Source organism: Colobus angolensis, unplaced genomic scaffold, assembly GCF_000951035.1.
Source record: "Colobus angolensis palliatus isolate OR3802 unplaced genomic scaffold, Cang.pa_1.0 Scaffold180, whole genome shotgun sequence".
Taxonomy (NCBI): domain Eukaryota; kingdom Metazoa; phylum Chordata; class Mammalia; order Primates; family Cercopithecidae; genus Colobus; species Colobus angolensis.
The window spans coordinates 3608725-3630227 of record NW_012114933.1 but is presented as its reverse complement, the minus strand read 5'-3'; the positions used below and the strand labels follow the sequence as shown (position 1 = coordinate 3630227).

The 21503-nt window shown below is 34.5% G+C and overlaps 1 protein-coding gene across 1 annotated transcript in view; it reads right to left on the bottom strand.

Moving 5' to 3' along the window:
* Nucleotides 1-21503, bottom strand: part of NDUFS4 (NADH dehydrogenase (ubiquinone) Fe-S protein 4, 18kDa (NADH-coenzyme Q reductase)) — a 117890-nt gene that overhangs the window by 55720 nt on the left and 40667 nt on the right. Inside the window, exon 2 of the mRNA XM_011939352.1 lies at nucleotides 19786-19864. Within this exon, the coding sequence (XP_011794742.1) occupies nucleotides 19786-19864 (79 nt within the window). The remainder of the gene's footprint in view (nucleotides 1-19785; nucleotides 19865-21503) is intronic.

Genomic DNA, 21503 nt, shown 5'->3' with positions numbered 1-21503 from the left:
AATATGGTAAAACCCCGTCTCTACTAAGAAAACAGAAATTAGCCGGGCATGGTGGTACGTGCCTGTAGTCCCAGCTACTCGGGACGCTGAGGTTGTAGTGAGCAGATATTGAACACTGCACTCCAGCCTGGGCAACAGAGGGAGATTCCATCAAAAAACAAAACAAACAAAACAAAACAAAACAAAACAAAAAACAGATCAAAGACCTCAATGGAAGAGCTAAAACTATAAAACTTTGAGAAGGAAACATAGGAGGAAATCTTCTTGACAGTGAATTTGGCAAGGAATTACTGGATATGACAATAAAAGCATATGCAATAAAAAACTACAGATAAAACAGATGTCACCAAAAGTAAAATTTTTTTTGCATCAAAGGACATCTAGCTGATAGAGGATTAATATCCAGAATATACAGAAAATTCTGAAAACTCAACAAAAAAACAACAATCTAATTCAAAATGAGCAAAGAACCTGAATAGACATTTCTCCAAAGATATATAAATGGCTAATAAACACACAAAAAGATGCTCAACATCACTAATTTATTAAGAACATGCAAATCAAAACCACACTGAGATACTACTTCACACACATTAGGAGGGCTATTATAATGAAAATGGAAAATAACACGTGTTGGTGAGGATGTAGAAAAATTGGAAACTTTGTGTATTGTTGTGGGAATGTAAAATGGTGCAGCCAATAGGGAAAACAGCATGTAGTTCCTTAAAATGCTAAACATATAATAACCACATGATCCAACAATTCTACTTTGGGGCATCTTCCTAAAAACATGAAAGCAAAGATTTGAACAAATATTTGGACATCCATATTAATAGCAGCATTATTTCCAATAGCCCTAGAAACAATCCAAATGTTCCATGATCGATAAATTAAGTGTGATATACACATTAAATGGAACTATTATATATAGCCTTTAAAAGGAATGAAATTCTGACACAAGCTATAACACAGAAAGTATAATACAGGTTATGAGGAACAGGGGAGAGCATAAAGGATAGTTACTATTTAATGGGTACAGAGTTTCTATTCGGGATGATGGAAAGCTCTGGAAATAGATAGTGGTGATGACTGCTCAACATTATGAATGTGGTTAATGCCACTGAATTGTGCTCTTAAAAATGGTAAACTTGGTGTGCAATGTATATTTTACCACAATTTTTTTTAAAAGGAAACTGGAATGACATTTTTAACTCATTTCAATCTTCAACCTAGAATTCTATATCCAACGAAAAGGTCTGCTATGAACTGAATGTTTGTATTCTCCCAAAATTTGTATAGTGAGGCACTAATCCTAAATGTGATGGTGTTTAGAAATGGGGCCTTTGAGAGGTAATTAGGGTTAGATGAAATCATGAGAGTAAGGCGCCCTTATGAGAAGAGACATGACAAAGCTCACTTGCTTTTTCTCTCTCTCTGTGGCCATGCAGACACATCAAGGAGGTGGCCTTCTACAAGCTAGGAAGAGAGCCCTCAACAGAAACGACCATGCTGGCACCTCAACCTTGGAATTCTAGCCTTCAAAACTGTTAGAAAATGAATTTCTGCTGTTGGAACCACCCAGTCTATGGTATTTTGTTGGGGCACCCTGAGCTAAGACAAGGTCTTTCAAAAGTGGAGTCAAAATAAAGGAATTTCCAGATAAACAAAAGCTGAGAGACTTTGCCCAACAGAACAGCACTGTAAGACATGTTAAATAAGGCTCTTTAGGCTAAAGGAAAAGGATACCAGATGGAAATTTTATCTATATGAAGTATAATAATTAAGAGTAACAAAAATCAAAAATTTGTGAGTAAATACAAAAGATTTTTCTTCTCACTTCTAAATTTCTTTAAAAGACAACTCTTTAATGCAAAAATAATAATTTACTATGAGGTTTATAACAAATATGGAAGTAAAATGTGTGTCAACATTAACAAAGGACTGGAGTGACAGGTGGAAGTATTGTTTTAAGGTTCTTATGTTACATATAAAGTGATATATTATTAGTTCATGGTAGACTATGAAAAGTTAAGGATGCATATTGTAATCCCTAAAGCAACTGTAAAAAAAAAAAAAGAAAAGAAAGAAAAAGGAAATTAGATAGGACGAATAGAAAACAAGCAGCAAGATGGTAAATTTAAACCCAATTATATCAATACATATTTTGCACATAATTTTTTAAACACAAAATTAAAAGACAGAAATTGTCAAACTAAATAAAAAAGTAAGGTCCACATGTAAGCACGAAGGTCGAACTTTACATATAAACTCACAAATGAGAATAAGATGTACCATACCAAAAAAAGAATAAGAAAACTGAGGCAGTTATATATTATTATCAAATTCGACTTCAGAAAAAGGAACAGCATCAGGATAAAGAGGGACATCACGTAAGGATAAAGCAACAACTTATCAACAACACACAACAATTTTCAATGTTGATACACCACCCAACAGTGCAGTTTCAAAATAAGTGAAGCAAAAAAGTGATCCCACACACACAGGAAAGATATCACTTATGGACTGAGATGTTAACTCTTCTCTCTCAAGAACTAACAGAAAATGTGGACAAAAATATTGGTAAAGATATACAAAATGTGAGTAACACTATCAGTCAACTTAAAACTTAATTGAAATTTTTGGAACACCAAACTCAAAAACTGAAGAATGCATATTCCTTCAAAATATACATGAAACATTCATCAAGACAGACTATATACTAGGTGACAAAAAAGTCTCAAGAAATCTGAAAACTGAAATCATAGAGTATGTTGCTGACTACAAAATTAAATCTGAAATCAGTAATAATGTAGTTCACCAAATAAATGAAGATAAGTACTGTAGATATTTCAGAGGATGATGTTTACCTTGCATTGTTCTGGAAAGGCTTTATAACAAAACAAAAACATAGACTGAATGTAAGAATAGGGAGAAAGTTTCATAACTTCCTCAGATACATTATTTATGCCACAAACTCTGCTATAATGCATTATAAAATAATAGTAATAGTAACAGTGGTACTAATGTAGTAGCAGCAGCAATAGTTAACGCTTATGTAGCACTACCTGCTATGCATTGGCCTGGTATTTTACAGAGATTTGTGATAGAAATCTCATCAACCAGCAATATCCACCCATTTATAGTACAACGATACATAAATTTACAAGTTGATCCTCAGGATGTACTAAGCCTTGAAGTACTTCTAAATCAATGTTACATCATTAATGTGTTAAGTGTTTTTATTATACTCTAATTCTTAGATATATGGTATTTATCTATTAGGTAGAATTTGTTACACACCCCCTGTGTCAGAGTCTGAAAAGTATCCACAGAACGAGGCCATGTATATTAAAAATAAAGCCGTATCTCTGAAGTTACATTGAGTTAATTGGTAAAATCCTCTCTAAAGTATTCTGTATCAATTATCTCTAGGTACCAAAAAATATTTAAAATGTTGATACTTTTTTGTTTTCTTACATTTTTTGAGATGGGGTCTTGCTATGTTGCCCAGGCTGGTCTTGAATTCCTGGGCTCAGGCAATCCTCCTACTTGCCACTGTGCGCCTGGCCTAAAATGTTGATACTAAACCCTTCAATTTAGTAATCCCACTTCAAAGAATTGATTCTAAAATAAAGATGTCATCAAAGATTAGACTTAGGTATAAAGATGTTCATTCTAGCATTGCGTATAGTTGCAAAACACTAAACAACCTGCAATACAAAAGCTGCACGATGGCTGAGGTATTATGGTACAGCCATACAATGAGAGATTACACATTCATTTATAATTATGCTTTTGAATAATTTCAAAGAAATATAGTCACATTATAATAAAGTGAAAAAACAGGACAAAAAACTATAAAATAGTTTGTCTTACATTTAAATAAATTAGATATTAGTGTGTTTAAATATTCATATAAAAAAGAAGTAAACTCACTAAGACTGAGATTAAGGTGATTTTAACTTTCTTCATTACGCTTTCTTCATTTCCAAATTAATGTTTGCACAACATGTACATATTACTATGCTTTAACAAATTTTTTTATTGGTAATAAAAATTGATATATTTATGAGGACTACAGGCACCCGCCACCACGCTCGTCCTTTTTTTTTTTTTTTTTCCCTGTATTTTTAGTAGAAACAGGGTTTCACGATGTTGGCCAGGCTGGTCTTGAACTCCTGACCTCGTGATCCACCCGCCTCAGCCTCCCAAAGTGCTGGGATTACAGGTGTGAGCCACTGTGCCCATCCTCTAATGTGATTTTTGGTATGTCTATGCCTTACTATTAAAACCAATTATTATTATTATTATTATTATTATTATTAGAGATATCTCATTCGGTTGCCTGAGCTGGAGTACAGTGGCATGATCTTGGCTCACTGCAACCTCTGCCTCCCGGGTTCAAGCAATTTTCATGTCTCAGACGCCTGAGTAGCTGTGACTACAGGCGCGCGACCCCGCAACCGGCTAATTTTTTGTGTTTTAGTAGGGACGGGGTTTCACCATTTTGCCCAGGCTGGCCTTGAACTCCTGAGCTCAGGCAATCTGCCCACCTCAGCCTCCCAAAGTGCTAGGATTACAGGTGTGAGCCACTCTGCCCAGCCTAAAAACCAGTTATTTTTTAACCACACAGGGTTTAATGGCCAAATATAATAATAGGAATAAGTACTTTAGAAACTTCCTTGAATGAATACAGTTTCAAATTTCCACCATTAAAAATAAATTATAAATGACTAAAGAAATTTCTCACTGGAAGGACAATTATATAGCAATACATCTATCTACCAATTAAAGAATTACATAGTTGACTATCAGAAACTGTATAATGAGAGATAATATCATAGATGATATTAGTGCCACAGGCTGTTAGAAAAGGCAAGTTACATGACAAAAATCATTACCAACTATACATGTACATACATATACACACATGACTGACATAGGACCACTGTGAGGTCAACATTGGGCTCCCAGGTACCCTAGAACTCAATACCTGCACTGCAGATTTGATTCACAAGAATGGTCTCCATAATAATTCAAAACTGATTAAGAATAATAATTATAATTCCAGTTTGCTTCTCTCTCCATGCTAACAACTCCAAGCAGCAAAAAAAAGGGAAGAAAAACACTTTTTACTGAATAATGAACAAAAATGTGTTATTTATTTATTTTGGGGACAGGGTCTCGCTCTGTCACCCAGGCCAGAGTGCAGTGGCATGATCACACCTCACTGCAACCTCAACCTCCTGAGTATTAATAGCTCAGCTCCTGCCTCAGTCTCCCGGGAAGTGAGGACCACAGGCACGCGCCACTACCCTTGGCTAATTTTTGTTTTTTGGTAGAGATGAGGTCTCCCCATTTGCCTAGGCTGGTCTCAAACTCCTGGGCCCAAGTGATTCTCGCACTTCGGCCTCCCAAAGTGCTGGGGTTACAGTTGTGAGCCACTGCACTCAGCCTCTCCTCTTGTTTAGTGTTGGTATTCTCAATTAACTTTCAAAACAAATATAAAAAGGTATGTTCATTTTATAAGATGAGGACACTCACAGAGGTTAAATAACTTGCTTCAGTTATACAGCTAAAAGAAGAGATGACTAAAGATCTAAGGCTGTATTTATAATTAGTCCATGATCTTGCCAATATCCCATATATCTCACTAGAGTGAACATTTCAAATAACGTAAAAATGTATAACCCATTTCTTTTTCAGTTATTAAATGTCTCTAGAAGTCCTATATATTTACAAAAGAGGAAATATGACAATTTAAAAAAAGGGCTTAGAGGGTGGGGCCACCTCTTGTCTCTCCCCACTAGTTCTGATATTGCTCCTTAGTAATTTTGGGAAAGTGAGAGAAAGAAGAAAAATGATGAAAGGAACAGAAGTATGGAATAAAAAGAATGGAAGGAAGAAGAAAATGGGAAGAAGAAGACACAGGGGAATGGGGAAAAAAATGACAGCCAAAGAATGACACAGAAAGCCAAAACTGGAGAGGGACAGAAGGGAAGGCAGGAAAAATGAAAAAAATGGGAGGGAACAAGGGGGTATCAGGAAAACATGTAGCCAGAAAGGGAGAGAGAGATGACCTACAGTTACATAGCAAAAGACAGAGAGAGAGTCAAAAGACAGAGGGAAAAAGCCATACAAACTGCAAAGAGAGATTTCAAGAAGCAGAGAGAAAGAGGGGGGAGAGGAGAGGCAGAGCAAGAGGAAGTGGAGTCAAAGTTAACATGAAGACAGACAATTATCACCATCAAACCATGCCACTGGCAAAAGCAAGGTGCAGAACTCAAATGTATTGGAAGCTATCAGCACCAAACTGGTGGACAGCACCTCAGCGAATTTATTCTTATCTTCCTTTACCACTATGACAAGCCTGTAACATTTTTTCCCTTGGTGGAGAAGGGGGCAGAGCAGAGAAAGAAGGGCTATGGAGAATTAGAAAGATAAGTTTATTATTCCTGGTCCCAATATTGCCTTTCTCAAAAAGCAATTTCAAATTCAGAAGATTCCTTAATAGAAAAAAAAAAAATCACCAAATTGTTGTATCATATATAAAACCTATGCAAAGACAAAAATTAGGTTCCTTCAAATAAAAATGGCAGCAAACTAACCATTTCCTTTGAGCTTCTTTAAAGTTGCCCTTAACTATAATAGCTTAGTAATTTTCTAGCTTTTAAAATTAAATCAGATCAAACCACTTTTGTACTTAGAATTATATAAAGGCTTCTTCTAATTATAATTCAAATAATATTCAAATTTCTTACTATGGGCCTAAAGGGCCTTCTTACCTGATCCAGCTCCTGCCCACACCTCTGATCTCATTTTACATCATTCTCTTTTCTTGTTATGCCATATCTTTCCATCTGTTATTTGACTACTACTAGTTACACTTTTGGTCACTAGTTTTTCCCTTTAATAAAAATGCTCTTACCTTAGATTCTCACATAGCTGCTTCTTTCTCATCAATTCAGATCTTAACTCACATAGCACACCATCTCAAAGTGGGTTTCGTTGACTGCCCTACTTAAATGACCCCTATTTCACCCAAACCCCAGCTATTCTCTGTCTCATCACCTAGCTTTGTTTTTTCCATAATATTCATTATCTATGAAAAATACCTTAATTATTTATGAATAAAGTTAGCATATGCTTAAGCATGAGAATATAAGCTCTAAGGACATGGACGTTGTGCTTTGTTCACAGCTACATCACCATATGCTTAAAAAAATTGAATGAAGGAAGGAAAGTATAGTAATATTTTACATTACAAATAAGAGACAAGCAAAAAATCTCTTGAATGATCTTCACAGATTGTCCTAGATGAAAACTACTAGACCGAGAGTTTTAATCTCAGAACAACCTAGGCACAGGCTATAGCAGTCATATTTGAATGTTTAAGATATTATAATGCATACTAAATGAGAAATCCAGTTTTAACTCTTTGGATGTCAAATCTTAAACTACCCAATTAGGTTTAAAAATTATCTTTAATCAATACATCTTAACACAATATATACTCAGTAGTCACTGGAATAGACGTACATCAGTACACTAATCAGATCCTCAGTTCTTTAAGTTAGCATTCTCAGTCCAACATTTTGGTATATTTCTGCATCCTGTATGTTGTTTAGAGAAAGCCAAGTTTATTTTTCATGTCTATTTTATTGGAAGCATTAACATTTTAAAAACCCTCATCAACTAACATGCAATATGCTGAAAGCCTTTAGAAGTAAAGTATTAAACATGAAACAACAACTGAACAAAAAGCCTATTCACATGTTTCTAGAAAAGTATGCCTTATAAAGAAGCAGCTTTGTGGAGACATAGTATACTGCATACAGTAAAACTTCCATATCACTGCCCTATTTTTCAAACTTCCCCATCTTGTAAAACATGAATATCTCACATACTTGCAGGTGGTATTTTGAAGAACAGAATAGAAGCAGAGACTAGGTCATATAAAATTAGAAAGCCTGAACACAGAAATAGAATCAAAGTTTTCTAGTTTCAAATTTTAAAGTCTACATTCTCCTTTCTTTTGCTCTAATTCTATTCTGAGATACATGATATAAAAAGAAAACATAATTGCCACCAAAAGATGCACTTCTATTTCTCTACCTCCTCTCACCCTACCTTCATTGAGAACTTACTACAAAATGATAGATATAAGGCTTTAACAAGTTTAAGTATTTGGATTAATTCTTGGGTTATAAAATTATCTGGCAAGCTGGCTAATTCAAAAGCTGTAACTTTAAAAACAAAGTACTATTTACTACCAAAAAGACCAAAACAAAACAAAAAAACCCAAAACCAAATTCAAATACAGTGTAAGATAAAGCATCAGGTATCTATCTGCATACACTAACATAAATTTGATGGTTTCTTTACAATTACATTCAGTTAAATGAAAAGTATTAGATAAGCAATTTTCAAGGAGATAATATACAGTTTATGTACTTCAAATTCACTAATGAGTAACAGACTAATAATATATTTTCCGACATAAATGAGTACTCTCTAGAATATGACAAAAAACCTAAACTTAAAATCCAAACAAATAAAATATTATCAATTCTATTTTCTCGAGAGCCAAAGTTTCCTATATAATAACATGCAAGAATTTTAAATTCTTGAAAGCAAGTGCCAAGTACTATACACAATTTCCATACACAGCAGGTAGTAAAGCAAGAAAAGAACTGACACAGTTACTCTCCTTAAAAGAGATATACAATGGAGAACTGTTACACAGCACTAGTATACTACAGGTCTATGCATTAAAGATGTTGTGGCTATTAACAGTTTAAACCTTTACTGTATTTTGCTAATTGGTACATAGAACTTTAAACCTTTTGAAACACAAAACATTTCAGTCAGTTCAATTCTCCAGTATTGTTCAAGTATTCCAAGTAGGAACAAAGAGGAAAATAAATCTGCTTTAATTGCTGAAGAATCACAGATAATAGAGATGACTGAATACTGTAGGGGAAAGATCTTTTATTCCTTAAACAATTTAAATATAGAACGATCGTTCTCTAAGTTTTAATGGTTCCTGTCTGTATATAAAAACTGTAATACTTAACATTCATTTTCTTTGTGATATTTAGTAAATCTAAGATTATATACCTTGATACTACATAAAAACATTTCAATAAGCATATATTTTAAACAACAAAGTTCTGCAGAATTTTACTTATCTAAAGAATTTAGAAATAATTACATTTGAAAAATAGTAACTGACTTGATTTAATGATCATCATAGTTAAATATAACAAGTTTTAAAATTGTATCAAGGAAAGTAGAAAACATTCATTTTAAACGATTAACTATTTTGAAAAACTTTCAACTATTTAAGAGCATGTTTTACTTATAAACATAAAAACAAACTTTTAATATTAATTCATGTTTATAGATATATGTCATGAGATTAAAAATATGAAATACAATGTAATAATCTTCCAAACATGTAAAGCAATCACTTTTTTTATGATTCTTTACTGATTAACTTACACAAAACGTACAAAAAAAAGAACTTTCCTTCTAGCTTCAAGAAGTCTTAACGTTTTTTCATTACTTGAGTCTGGTGTTTTTCAAAATCAATCTCTCCTACACACACACGACAGTACTAAAAAAGGAACAATTAAGGAATGACCATTTCACTATGAAATCTACACTTCCAAAATCACTAGTCATTACTTCTTCCTTAGAATTTTAAGCAACAGTATTGCTGCAATCTTAAAGGCTATTCATCCTTTTCTTTTTTTCTTTTTTTTTTTGCAATAGCTTGTGGGTAGTGTAAAAACCGACACAGGGAAATACATTGTAAAAAAAACAAAAAACAACAAAAAAAACTGTATTTGCTTTTAAAACAAAATTTATTGCAACAAACATTTATCTTTAGTCATGATTCTTCTCTTTTTATATTAGAAGTTTCATCTAAGTAAAAGAATAAAAATAAGCATTTTGTAGGATGAAACACTTGAAGAAACACTATACATATTTAAAGTCCTAAAGAAAAAAACCCACACGCTAAACTGCCACCATGGTAGGTTCTCAAAGGCTGCTATTCTTTGATGTAAAATGAAATACTACTTAGTGAATAAAACATAAAAAACTCCTGTCTACCCTTCAAAGAGACATATCCTTTGACCCAGAGCTCCAGACTAAAGCCTTGAAATTTTTGCACAAGAATGCTGCGTGAGTAAAGTCCAGACAAAACAGACACTTGAGATGCTAGAAAGCTGTATAACTCCAATTGCAGACACTACTCCTTCCAATAATCTAGCAGAGATAGCACTGCCATACACCAAAAGAAAGTAATCTCACCAAAAGAAAACTGACCCCTTAGAAGGGAAAAAAAAAGTAAATAGTCAAAGCAAAAGTAAGCCTTTAACTTAGGGTTATCTTTTTGTGTAGGTCACCTCTTAATTATCAATTTTTAATTCAAGTTAGCAGACTTATATAAGTTTCCATCTATAAACTTTTAATATGTCAGGAAGAAAAAACAACATAAATAAATACTTGTACAGCAAATGTAGTTGTTTTATTTTCGAAGGCTTGCAAAAACCATTCAATTTTACAAACTTCTTAGAATAAGTTAAAGTAATAAAAAAATTTTAACTATTACAAATTGACAAAAAAAATTGTATTAAAGAACCTGCTGCTGCTTACAGACATTCTAAAACAGCAATATTAAAACCTCATCGGCTGAGCATGCTACCAGTACTGCGTGCTAATTAATCAAACAGCGATTTATTTATCACAAGCCTCAGCAAGTACCAAAGTTTAAATGCTGTTTAATTGCTATGTGGAAGAAATTTTCAAGTAGCGAAATACAACCAATTGGCAACATTCAGAATACTGACATTTGTTTTACATACACACCTGATTTTTAAATAAAGATATTAGAGTGTTAAAAATGTCCAAAGTATTAGGATTTTACATTAATAGCATTGTGTTATAATTTCTCAAGAAAGTTTTGAAATAATAGATGTCCTTCCCCACTCCACATACCTCCGAAAGATTTAAGTTTTACAGATTGCTAAATAAAGTTTCCTTTCTCACATACATTTAAATTGAGGATGCATATCTAACTATACTACCTCTGTAAAAGTTAAAACAGGTGGTGCTTAATAGTTTTTAAACAAAATAACTCAGTATATAAATGAAAACAATGTAAAGTGTCAATACAACATTGAAGCATAGTGCCTGGCACATGTAAGTATTTATTGAATAAATAAAGAAGAATGAAGGAAAGATAGCAGCCAACATGATTTACATAAAAACAATATATTACTGTCTAAACTATTAAAGCTTATTTTGTGTCATTTTTAATAAGAAATTGAAACTACTCCTATATTTTTGGAGGGTATTTTTCTATTTTCTTAGTAATATTTTAACTGCACTAAACAGTTATATAAGGCAATTGTCACAAACAAGGAATCAGGGTGTAAAAAATGGGCTAAAAAATGATTAGAAAGCAAATTTAAGGTATACCTATGTAGGACTAATTTATATTTTGGTTGTTTTTTAGGGGAGTACCTACTTAAAATCTTTAAAGAGCATTGCAAATTTAACTTCTCTCTTTTCTATAGCTGAAGTGAATATAAAAAAGACAACATGTTCATCGGACTTGGGTATTCATCAAATGTCCTGAAAGGAGACTGAGGTGGAGGGAGGCATAAAGAAAAAAAAGTTATCCTCATAATAAAGCACAAAGGCAAAGACATTCTTCACCTAACCTCCATGGCACAGCTCCTCCTGCAACAAAAACCAAGGGCCAAGCAAACAACCATTTATAAGATCTCCTTAGTATCTGTAGGAAGTATCATATATTAGGAAATAATGGTACAGCCCACAAAAAGTTTTTTTTTGTTTTTTTTTTGTTTTTTTTTTTTTTTAAGCATTGTGCTTCTAAACATAAGCTTACAGGATTATTTTCAGATGCTGTAGTCTACTCTTTTGATACTTACATTCTTGTTAGTTTCAAGAGTAAAAAGATTAGTTAGCAGTTTATACATAACAAACTAAAATTGACTAATTAGAAACACAGAAAGTACTCTTTTACCATATTCTTTATTAACAATAATCCAGGATTTGCCACAATTTTATTATCTGAAGATTTGTACTCAACAATGTTAACGTTGTATATAGTTTCAAAATGAAAGAACGGACTCTTGCACTAGAAAATGCTAGGCAGACTTTTCCTTTCTACATTTTATGCCTAAAAGAAAGATAGGATACATGTTGTTGATATATAATTGATGTTCAGAAAAAAAAAAACACACAATTTTTTTCTTCGTATTTATATTAGCACTGATATCCACAAAGTACTATGAAAATTCTTGTAATTTATTATATACTGTATAGAAAATTCTAAAATGTAACAGTAAAAAAATAAAATAAACTTTATTGGGTAGGATGTCCTTTGAGTGACTCTGTGAATATGATAAAAATGATGATCATATACTAAAGATGGATGAAAAGAAACACAACTTGATAACAGCACACATAAGAAAGAACCTGAGGTTTTAGCTCTCCATGAAATCCGCATAAGAAGTATGACAACCTAAATTTAAAGTTGCCTTACTAGAACTGCTATGATTAAAAGGAATAAAGGCAATAATCCCCACCACAACCTGCACCACATCTGTAGTATGAAAAATTCTGGCAAAAACATTTTAAAAGAGATTCAGTCAAACTGAATGGCAATCAAGATGATTAACTGACTGGAACTCATATGAAATAAATCAAAGCCCTGACGATGTTTAACCCTGAAAAGAGAAGACTTAGGAGAATGATTTGCAAGCTTTTTGATGTTGAGATTCCTTTATACCGTTAAAAACTACTGGGACTCCAAGGTTTTGTTTATAAAAGATATAGGCATACCTCGCTTTATGAACTTTGCTTTACTGTGCTTCACATATTAATGGTGCTTCGTTGGTCTGTTTTTTGTTTGTTTGTTTGTTTCAAATTTAAGGACTCTGGCAACCCTCTGTTGAGAAGTCTACTGGTGTGTGCTCACTTCAAGACTTTGTGTCACATTCTGACAATTCTCCCAATATTTCAAATTTTTTGCATTATTATATCTGTTATGGTGCTCTGTGATCCGTGATCTTTGATGTTACTATTGTAACTGTTTTGGGGTGCCACAAACTGCGTCCATATTAGATAGCAAACTAAATTAATAAAGGTTGTGTGTGTCCTCCACTGACAAGCCATTTCCTCATACCTCATCCTTTCCTTGGGTCTCTCTATTCACTGAGACAATAATACTGAAATTAGGCCAGTTAATAACCCAACAATAAGAGTTCAAGTGAAAGGAAGAGTCTCCTGTCTCTCACTTTAAGTAAAAATTTAGAAATGATTAAGCTAGGTGAAGAAGGCATGTCAAAAACCTAGACAGACCAAAAGCTAGGCCTCTTGCACCAAACAGCCAAGCTGTGAATGTAAAGGAAAAGTTATTGAGGAAAGTTACAAATGCTATTCCAGTGAACACACGAATGATAAGAAAGCTAGACAGGCTTATTGCTAACTGGAGAAAGTTTCAGTGGTCTGGATAGAAGATCAAACCAGCTACAACATCCCCTTAATTCAAAGTCTAATACAGAGCAAGGCCCTAAGTCTCTTCAATTCTATGAAGGCTGAGAGGGGAGGAAAGCAGAGGTTGGCTCAGGAGGTTTAAGGAAAGAAGCCATCTACATAACATAAAAGCGCAAGGTGAAGCAGCAAGTGCTGACGGAGAAGCCACAGCAAGTGATCCAGAAGATCTAGGTAAGATAACTGACAGTGGCTATACTAAACAACAGATTTTCAATGTACAGCCTTGTATCAGAAAAAGATGCCAGTTAAGACTTTCATAGCAAGAAAGAAGTTAATGCCTGGCTTCAAAGCTTCAGAGGACAGGCTGACTCTTAGAGGCCAATGCAATTCCAGTGCTCACTGACCATTCTGAAAACCCTAGGGCCCTTAAGAATTATGCTAAATCTCTTCTGCCTCTGCTCTATAAATGAGTAACAAAGTCTGATGGCAATATAGCTGTTTACAGCATGGTTTACTAAATATTTTATGCCCAGTGTTGATACCTACTGCTCAGAAAAAAGATTACTTTCAAAATATTACTGCTCACTGACCATGTACCTGGTCACCCAAGATGGAGATGTACAAGGATGTCGTTTTCATGCTTGTTAACACAACATCCACTCTGCAGCCCGTGGACCAAGGAGCAATTTTGACTTTTAAGTCTTATTATGTAGGAAACACATTTCATAAGGCTATTGCTGACATAGAGAGTGATTCCTCTGATGGATCTGAACAAAGTAAATTGAAAACCTTCTGGAAAGGATTCACTATTCAAGATGCCACTAAGAACATCTGTGATTCATAGGAGATGAAAACAGCAACATTAGCATGCGTTTGAAAGAAACTGAGTCCAAAACCTTAAACTGGGAGAACCTTTCCCTCTCTTTCCTCTTCCTCCTTCACTTCCCACTTATTGTCACCCTGTAATATTCACAGAGCACTTGGATTATGGATCTGAACAGAGAAATGCTTACAGATCATCATTAACCCACATGCCAATAACTTATACTTAAAGATGGGATAGAGTCGTAAAGTGCTTTTATAATACAATATAATTGTTAAAGGCAAGGGTTGACTCTTTGTTTTATTTTGACATGGTATGTCCTGAAATAAATATTGGTTTGATATGGAAAAGCAAAAACAAAAAAGAAAGAAGTTGAATCCAACCTTCATGAATGACTTTGAAGGGTCTAAGAGGAGGAAGTCACTGCAGATGTGGTAGGTGGAGCCTAAAGAAATGATTAAGTTGCTACAATCTCATGATTAAACTGGAACAAACGAGAAGCTGCTTCTCATGCATGAGTTAAGTCGTATCTTGAGATAGAATCTACTCCTCATAAAGACTGTGAACGTTGTTGAAATGACAACAAAGGATTGATTATTCCATAAACTTAGCTGATAAAGCAGCAGTGGGGTTTAAGAGGCTTGACTCCAATTTTGAAAGAAGTTTTACTGTAAAATGATATCAAACAGTGTCACACGCTACAGAGAAATTTTTCATGAAGGGAAGAGTCAATCAGTGTGTCAGAGTTCATTGTTGTCTTATTTTAAGAAATCACCACAGCCACCCCAACCTTCAGCAACCAACACCCTGATCAGAGTCAGTAGCCATCAACATGGACGCAAGACCTTCCACCAGTCAAACGATTACAATTCCCTAAAGGCTCAGCTGATCGTTAGCATTTTTGAGCAATAAAATGTTTTAAAATTAAGGTATGTACACTATTTTTTAGACATAATGCTATTGCACACTTAGCAGACCTCAGTGTGATAGAAACATCAATTTTTATATGCACTGGTAAGTCAAAACAAAATTTCACGACTCACTTTAATGTGGTATTTGCTTAACTGTGGTGGTCTGGAACCAAACAAGCAATATCTTCAAAGTATGCCTGTATATCCATAGATACCTATCACATAATAAATTAAAATGAAGAAAAATAAATTTAATTTAAAATAAGCCAGTTATGTTATAATATAAAGATTTTAATTTTAAAAACCCTATTTTCAAAAACTAAAAAGTGAGAAGAGTGGCACTCATTTGCATTTTGGCACTCGTTTGAAAATTTAATACCTAGCTTAATGGAGGACAGTTGAATTCTAAGATCTGTTCTTGCATTCAAACCGTTTTCGTGGATTGTTTCTATTGCAATATATGAAGGAAACTCATTATCATACATATATGTTGTTAGAAAAAGGAGCAAAATTTTGATAGCCTTAATATTTTCATACTTGATTACCTTAAAAATCCATTGTTCTATTTTGTACTTTAAAGGAAATGTTTACCCATACGCATGATTTTATATCAGGCACTGGCCATATGAAAAATACTGGTTCACAGAGGTATACAGATAGTCCAAACGTTAATATATTGTATTACACAGTATCAAAAATCACATCCATTACCAATCCCGCTAGAATAGTCTTTTTTTTTCTTTTTTCATGTAATTTCAATTTTTCATTTTAGATTCAAGAGGTACACGTGCATGTTTGTTACCTGGGTGTATTTTGTGATGCTGAGATTTATGGCAGCTAAATCCCGTCAACCAAGTACTGAGCATAGTACACAATGTTAGAATTTGTATAGAACTTAATTCTGCCATTGATGTGATTGAGCTTGACATCTTTCTAGTATTTAAAGACTGTTCCGGGAGGGAGAGATGAGCGCAAGGGTTCAAATACTAACACTGCATTTGAAATGTATCATGGGCAACACTTCCTTGAAGTGACAGGTTCATTTTCAAGAAAATGTCTGCCATGTACCAAAAATAATAACCAATTGATTTCAGCTGGAAAACCATAGTCACATTCTGGCCTGATCTACAGTTTTTTATTAAAAAAAAACGAAAAAGTATGGTTGTATTTGTACTGAACGTATACCTCCACTTTTCTTGTCATTATTCTCTAAACAGTACAGTATAACAGTTACATTGTATTAGGCATTATAAGTTTTCTAGAGATGATTTAAAGTATATGGGAGAATATGCATAGTTTATATGCAAATACTATGCCATTTGATATGAGACTTGATATAGTTTGCATATTTGTCCCTGCCCAACTCTCACGTTGAAACGTAATCCTCAATGTTGAAAGTGAGGATGGATGGGAGGTGATTAGGTTATGGAAGCAGATCTCTCATGCATAGTTTAGTGCTGTCTTAGTGATAGTGAGTTCTTATGGGATCTGGTTATTTAAAACTGTATGGTAGCCGGGCACAGTAACTCAAGCCTGTAATCCCAACACTTTGGGAAGCTGAGGCAGGTGGATTACCTGAGGTCAGGAGTTTGAGACCAGCCTGGTCACCAGGGTGAAACCATCTCTACTAAAAATACAAAAATTAGCCGGGCATGGTGGCGGGTGCCTGTAATCCTACCTACTGGTAAGGCTGAGGCACAAGAATCACTTGAACCTGGAGGCGGAGGTGGCAGTGAGCCGACTTCGCGCTGCTGCACTCCAGCCTGGGCAACAGAGTGAGACTTTGTTTCAAAAAAAAAAAAAAAAAAAAGGAGGAAAAAAAAGTGTATGGCACCACCCCGTCCCTTGCACATGCTTTTGCCATGTGATGTGCCTGCTCCCGCTTCACCTTCCACCATGAGTAAAAGCTCCCTAAGGCCTCAGAAGCCAAGTAATGTTGGTGCCATACTTGTACAGCCTGCAGGATCATGAGCCAATTAAACTTCTTTTCTTTATAAATTACCCAGTCTCAGGTATTTCTTTCTTTCTTTTATTTTTTATTTTTTTATTTTTTTGAGACAGAGTCTCACTCTGTCGCCTAGACTGGAGTACAGTGGTGCCATCTCGGCTCACTGCAAGCTCTGCCTCCCGGGTTCACGCCATTCTCCTGCCTCAGCCTCTCAAGTAGCTGGGACTACAGGCGCCCACCACCATGTATGGCTTATTTTTTTTAATTTTTAGTAGAGATGGGGTTTCACCATGTTAGCAAGGATGGTCTTGATCTCCTGACCTCGTGATCTGCCTGCCTTGGCCTCCCAAAGTGCTGGGATTACACGCATGAGCCACTGCGCCAGCCTCAGGTATTTCTTTATAACAATATGAGAACAGTCTAACACAGGACTTATGCATCCATGGATTTTAGTACTTGAGGGGAGTCCTAGAACCAATCCCCTTACAAGTACTGAGGGACAATTATTACTTCAAGAAAGATACAACAAAGCTGGGGAAAATCTATATAGGGCAAGAAAATTCAACAGTATGCAACCAAATGACATAATTAAAAATACCAAACCAATCCAGTCTGTCTACCTCTCTGATACGCTTCATAGCACTCTGTTTAGGGCAATGTATTACTGGCTGACTCACTCATTCTTCAAACTAGAAAGAAGAGAACTTAGAGGAGTTATTAGTGAACTCTAAAATTTGAAAACTATAGAAAAGGCAACCTCCTAAGAGTTAAAAAAGATGTTCATAGGAAAAATTAAAATAATAGTGCTCTCATTAATGAATACACAGGATGTGAAAATCATCCTCACCTCATACACACATAACCGCCTCATTTCTTTTGTCTTGTTTTGTTTTTCAGACGGAGTTTCCCTTGTTGCCCAGGCTGGAGTGCAATGGCGCAATCTCGGCTCACTGCAACCTCTGCCTCCCAGGTTTAAGCAATTCTCCTGCCTCGGCCTCCTAAGGAGCTGAGATTACAGGCACTCGCCACAATGCCCAGCTAATTGTTTGTATTTTTAGTAGAGACGGGGTATCACCATGTTTGTCAGGCTGGTCACGAACTCCTGACCTGGTGATCTGCCCACCTCAGTCTCCCAAAGTGCTGGGATTACAGGCATGAGCCACCATGCCCGGCCCCTCATTTCTTTTATACTTGACTAAGCAACTGGTGTTTGATTAACATTTAAAGAATAGGTAGATGGTGACTGGATGAAGACCTCAGGGTTAGTAAAAAGCATCCAGGTTGAGTGAATAGGAACTTCAAATGCCTTGAAGCAGGAAAAAGAATAGCAAGTTGCAGGCTTGATGTGGCTAGACCACAGAATATAAAACACAGTGGTATAAGATAAACCTAGAGAGGAAGGCAGGAGTTAAATTATGCAAGATGTCAAAGGCCATGTTAGGATTTTAATGTTTACTCTAAAGGCAATGGAAAGCACCAAAGGACGCAAAGAGGGTGACAATACCAGCATTTCAAAGACGATTTTGGCCATCCTAAGGAAAATTAATCAGATTAGGATTAAAGAGTCTAGGGAGATCAGGTAAGAGACCACTGTAGAAATCTAGGTGAAAGATGATGTAACCTAGATCAGGATGATGACAATGTCAATAGGTAGACCGAAGAGATTATTTTAAAATAAAACCAGTCAGCATAAGATGTGAATTTTCCAAACTGTCTCTATTTACTTATACATTTATTTGTCTGTATTTTTAATGGTATAAATAGAAATTTAAGTGTGACCTATTACTTAGATTATGCTTACAGGCTCAAAGTTGAGTGATAAAATACTGTACAATAATAAAGGGGGTAGCTAAGAAACGCACCTATATGTCTGATAATGATAAACCAGATATAAAATGAAAAGCATATATATACAATTACTCAATTCTATCAGAAGTTTTGGAAACATTACAAAATGTATGCTATTGAAGCAAAAATATTAAGTTGCATGTAAAGTAAAAGACCACACTCTAAAATATTTTATAAGTGATGGCTGCCAAAATTCTGTTTGTTACTGATTTACAAAAGATTACTACTCATTTGTTGTTAGTCTTGCTAGTTGTAATCTCTCATACATATGAAGAAATAAAATTGTGTGTGTATGCATATACACATATATACATACAGTGACAATAAATGTTGTATGCTTCCAGGAAAACCTAATATACTTAGTTTTAGATAGTACTAGCAAGTATCTCACAACTTAAATAGGAGTGTAACAGAGAAAATAAAAAGCAAAACATTCATTACAAAAAGTAGTGAATGTTCTGCTAGTTATAAACACCACAGAAATGAAAGCCTTTCATAATTTTAATGTATTAATATTTGCATATGATTTTATTTTTGTGTATAATGCTTAATATAAATTATCTTTTGATGACAAATATTTCTTCTTAAAATTTAAGTATAATCTAGAAATTCAAATTCAAACCACTTTCCTGAAAACTTGGAACACCATACTGAATATCTATAGTACAAAAATAACCCTGAAGGCAGAACCATAGCAGTGTGTAGTAGAAAATCCTTACCAATTTTTCATCAACTGTTATGAGTTGTGTGTCTTGAGTCTGGTCCTGTGCCAATCTCCATGTGGAAGTGCTCAATGACCTGCAGTGCAAGATTTTAAGTTAAAAAAGGATCCAGGCAATGAGAGAAGAGACAGACAAATCTTACATAAACAAGCTACTTTTAACAATATCTGTCTTATTTAAAAAAAAAAAAAAAGGAAAGGAAAGAAAGAGAAGAGGGCACAAAAGTCCTTTTTCTCTGCAATTAGTTCTGTCTGCTGAGTTTTTGGCAGACTCACTTGACAGTTCACAACAGGCTGCGCTTTATGTCAGTCTTCGGGCTCTCTGTCACAGAAAGGCCACCAGTGACAACTACTGTACTGCTGTCTATGAGTGTACAGTGGCTGATTTGTCACGACCAGCCAGAAACATGCAAAGCTATACCAATTGTTCTGGAACACTGATTCTTAAATGGATGGCATCAGAAATGAAAAGAAAAAAATCCCAATCATAATAAAAAGTTTCTTCACTCTAATTTCACACCAAAAGTACTTTACATGGGAATGATTTGTATAATTATTTTAACTAATGTTATTAGTTTAGTCCTGTAGCCCATTCACAAAATGGGAGAAATAAAATTGGTTAAAACGAAAATATTAAGTTAGAAGTAAAATGGACAGAGAATCTAGCCCCTTTATATTAGCATTTTCCTACCGTCACTCCAACTACTTAACATTAACGGACGTTTCATGTACACATTGTTGTTTATACTACTGAATGTCATACCTATCCCTGACTGTGCTATGGCATTTTAGCATCTTAAAGAGTTTTCCAAACTATTAGGCTATCTGATATAGATTTCTCTTGCAAAAAAGTAAGTATATACAACTATGGCTCAAATTTCCACCCCAAATATATGGATTTGGTGCTTTCTTTTAACACAATATATTCACTATCATAGTTTTAATGTAACATAATGACCAATAATTGACAAAAATAATTGACACAAATAGTTGAACTTTTTGTGCTATAAGTTCAACTTTTGATAATGTGTGCACAGTCATATAGAAAACCTTCTTAGTTATAATTTAAAGATAACATAATACAAGAAGCTTTACTGCTTTATGAATCTACTTTAAACTATGTGTCAATTATTTCCCAAATTTAAGGTATTATGTAATTCTTTATCATTGTAAATGCCCCACTCAGAAATACACCTAAACAAAATGTACTAACATGGAAATAACTTTAGACGATTTACACAAAGTTAAAATATATGTCCTGGTTGTTGTATTAAAGTATAATTAAGCACCGCTTAATATCTATTTTATTTTGGAAATCATTAAGGTCAATAACATGGCAATAAAAAATTTAAATACTTTAAAATCCACATATTACAAGAAAAACATTGGGTAATGATAAGAGAACTCATGAGAATCTGAAATATTAGAAAATGTCATCACAGTTTCTAAATAGAGTAAGGAGTTCCCCCTCATCCTTGTAGGATACATTTTAAGACGCCCAGTGGATGCCTAAAACTGTTGATAGAACTGAACCCTACATACACTGTTTCTTTAATACATACACACCTACGATAAAGTTTAATTTACAAATCAGGCAATAAGAAATTAACAATAGGCCCGGGCGCGGTGGCTCAAGCCTGTAATCCCAGCACTTTGGGAGGCCGAGATGGGCGGATCACAAGGTCAGGAGATCGAGACCAACCTGGCTAACCCGGT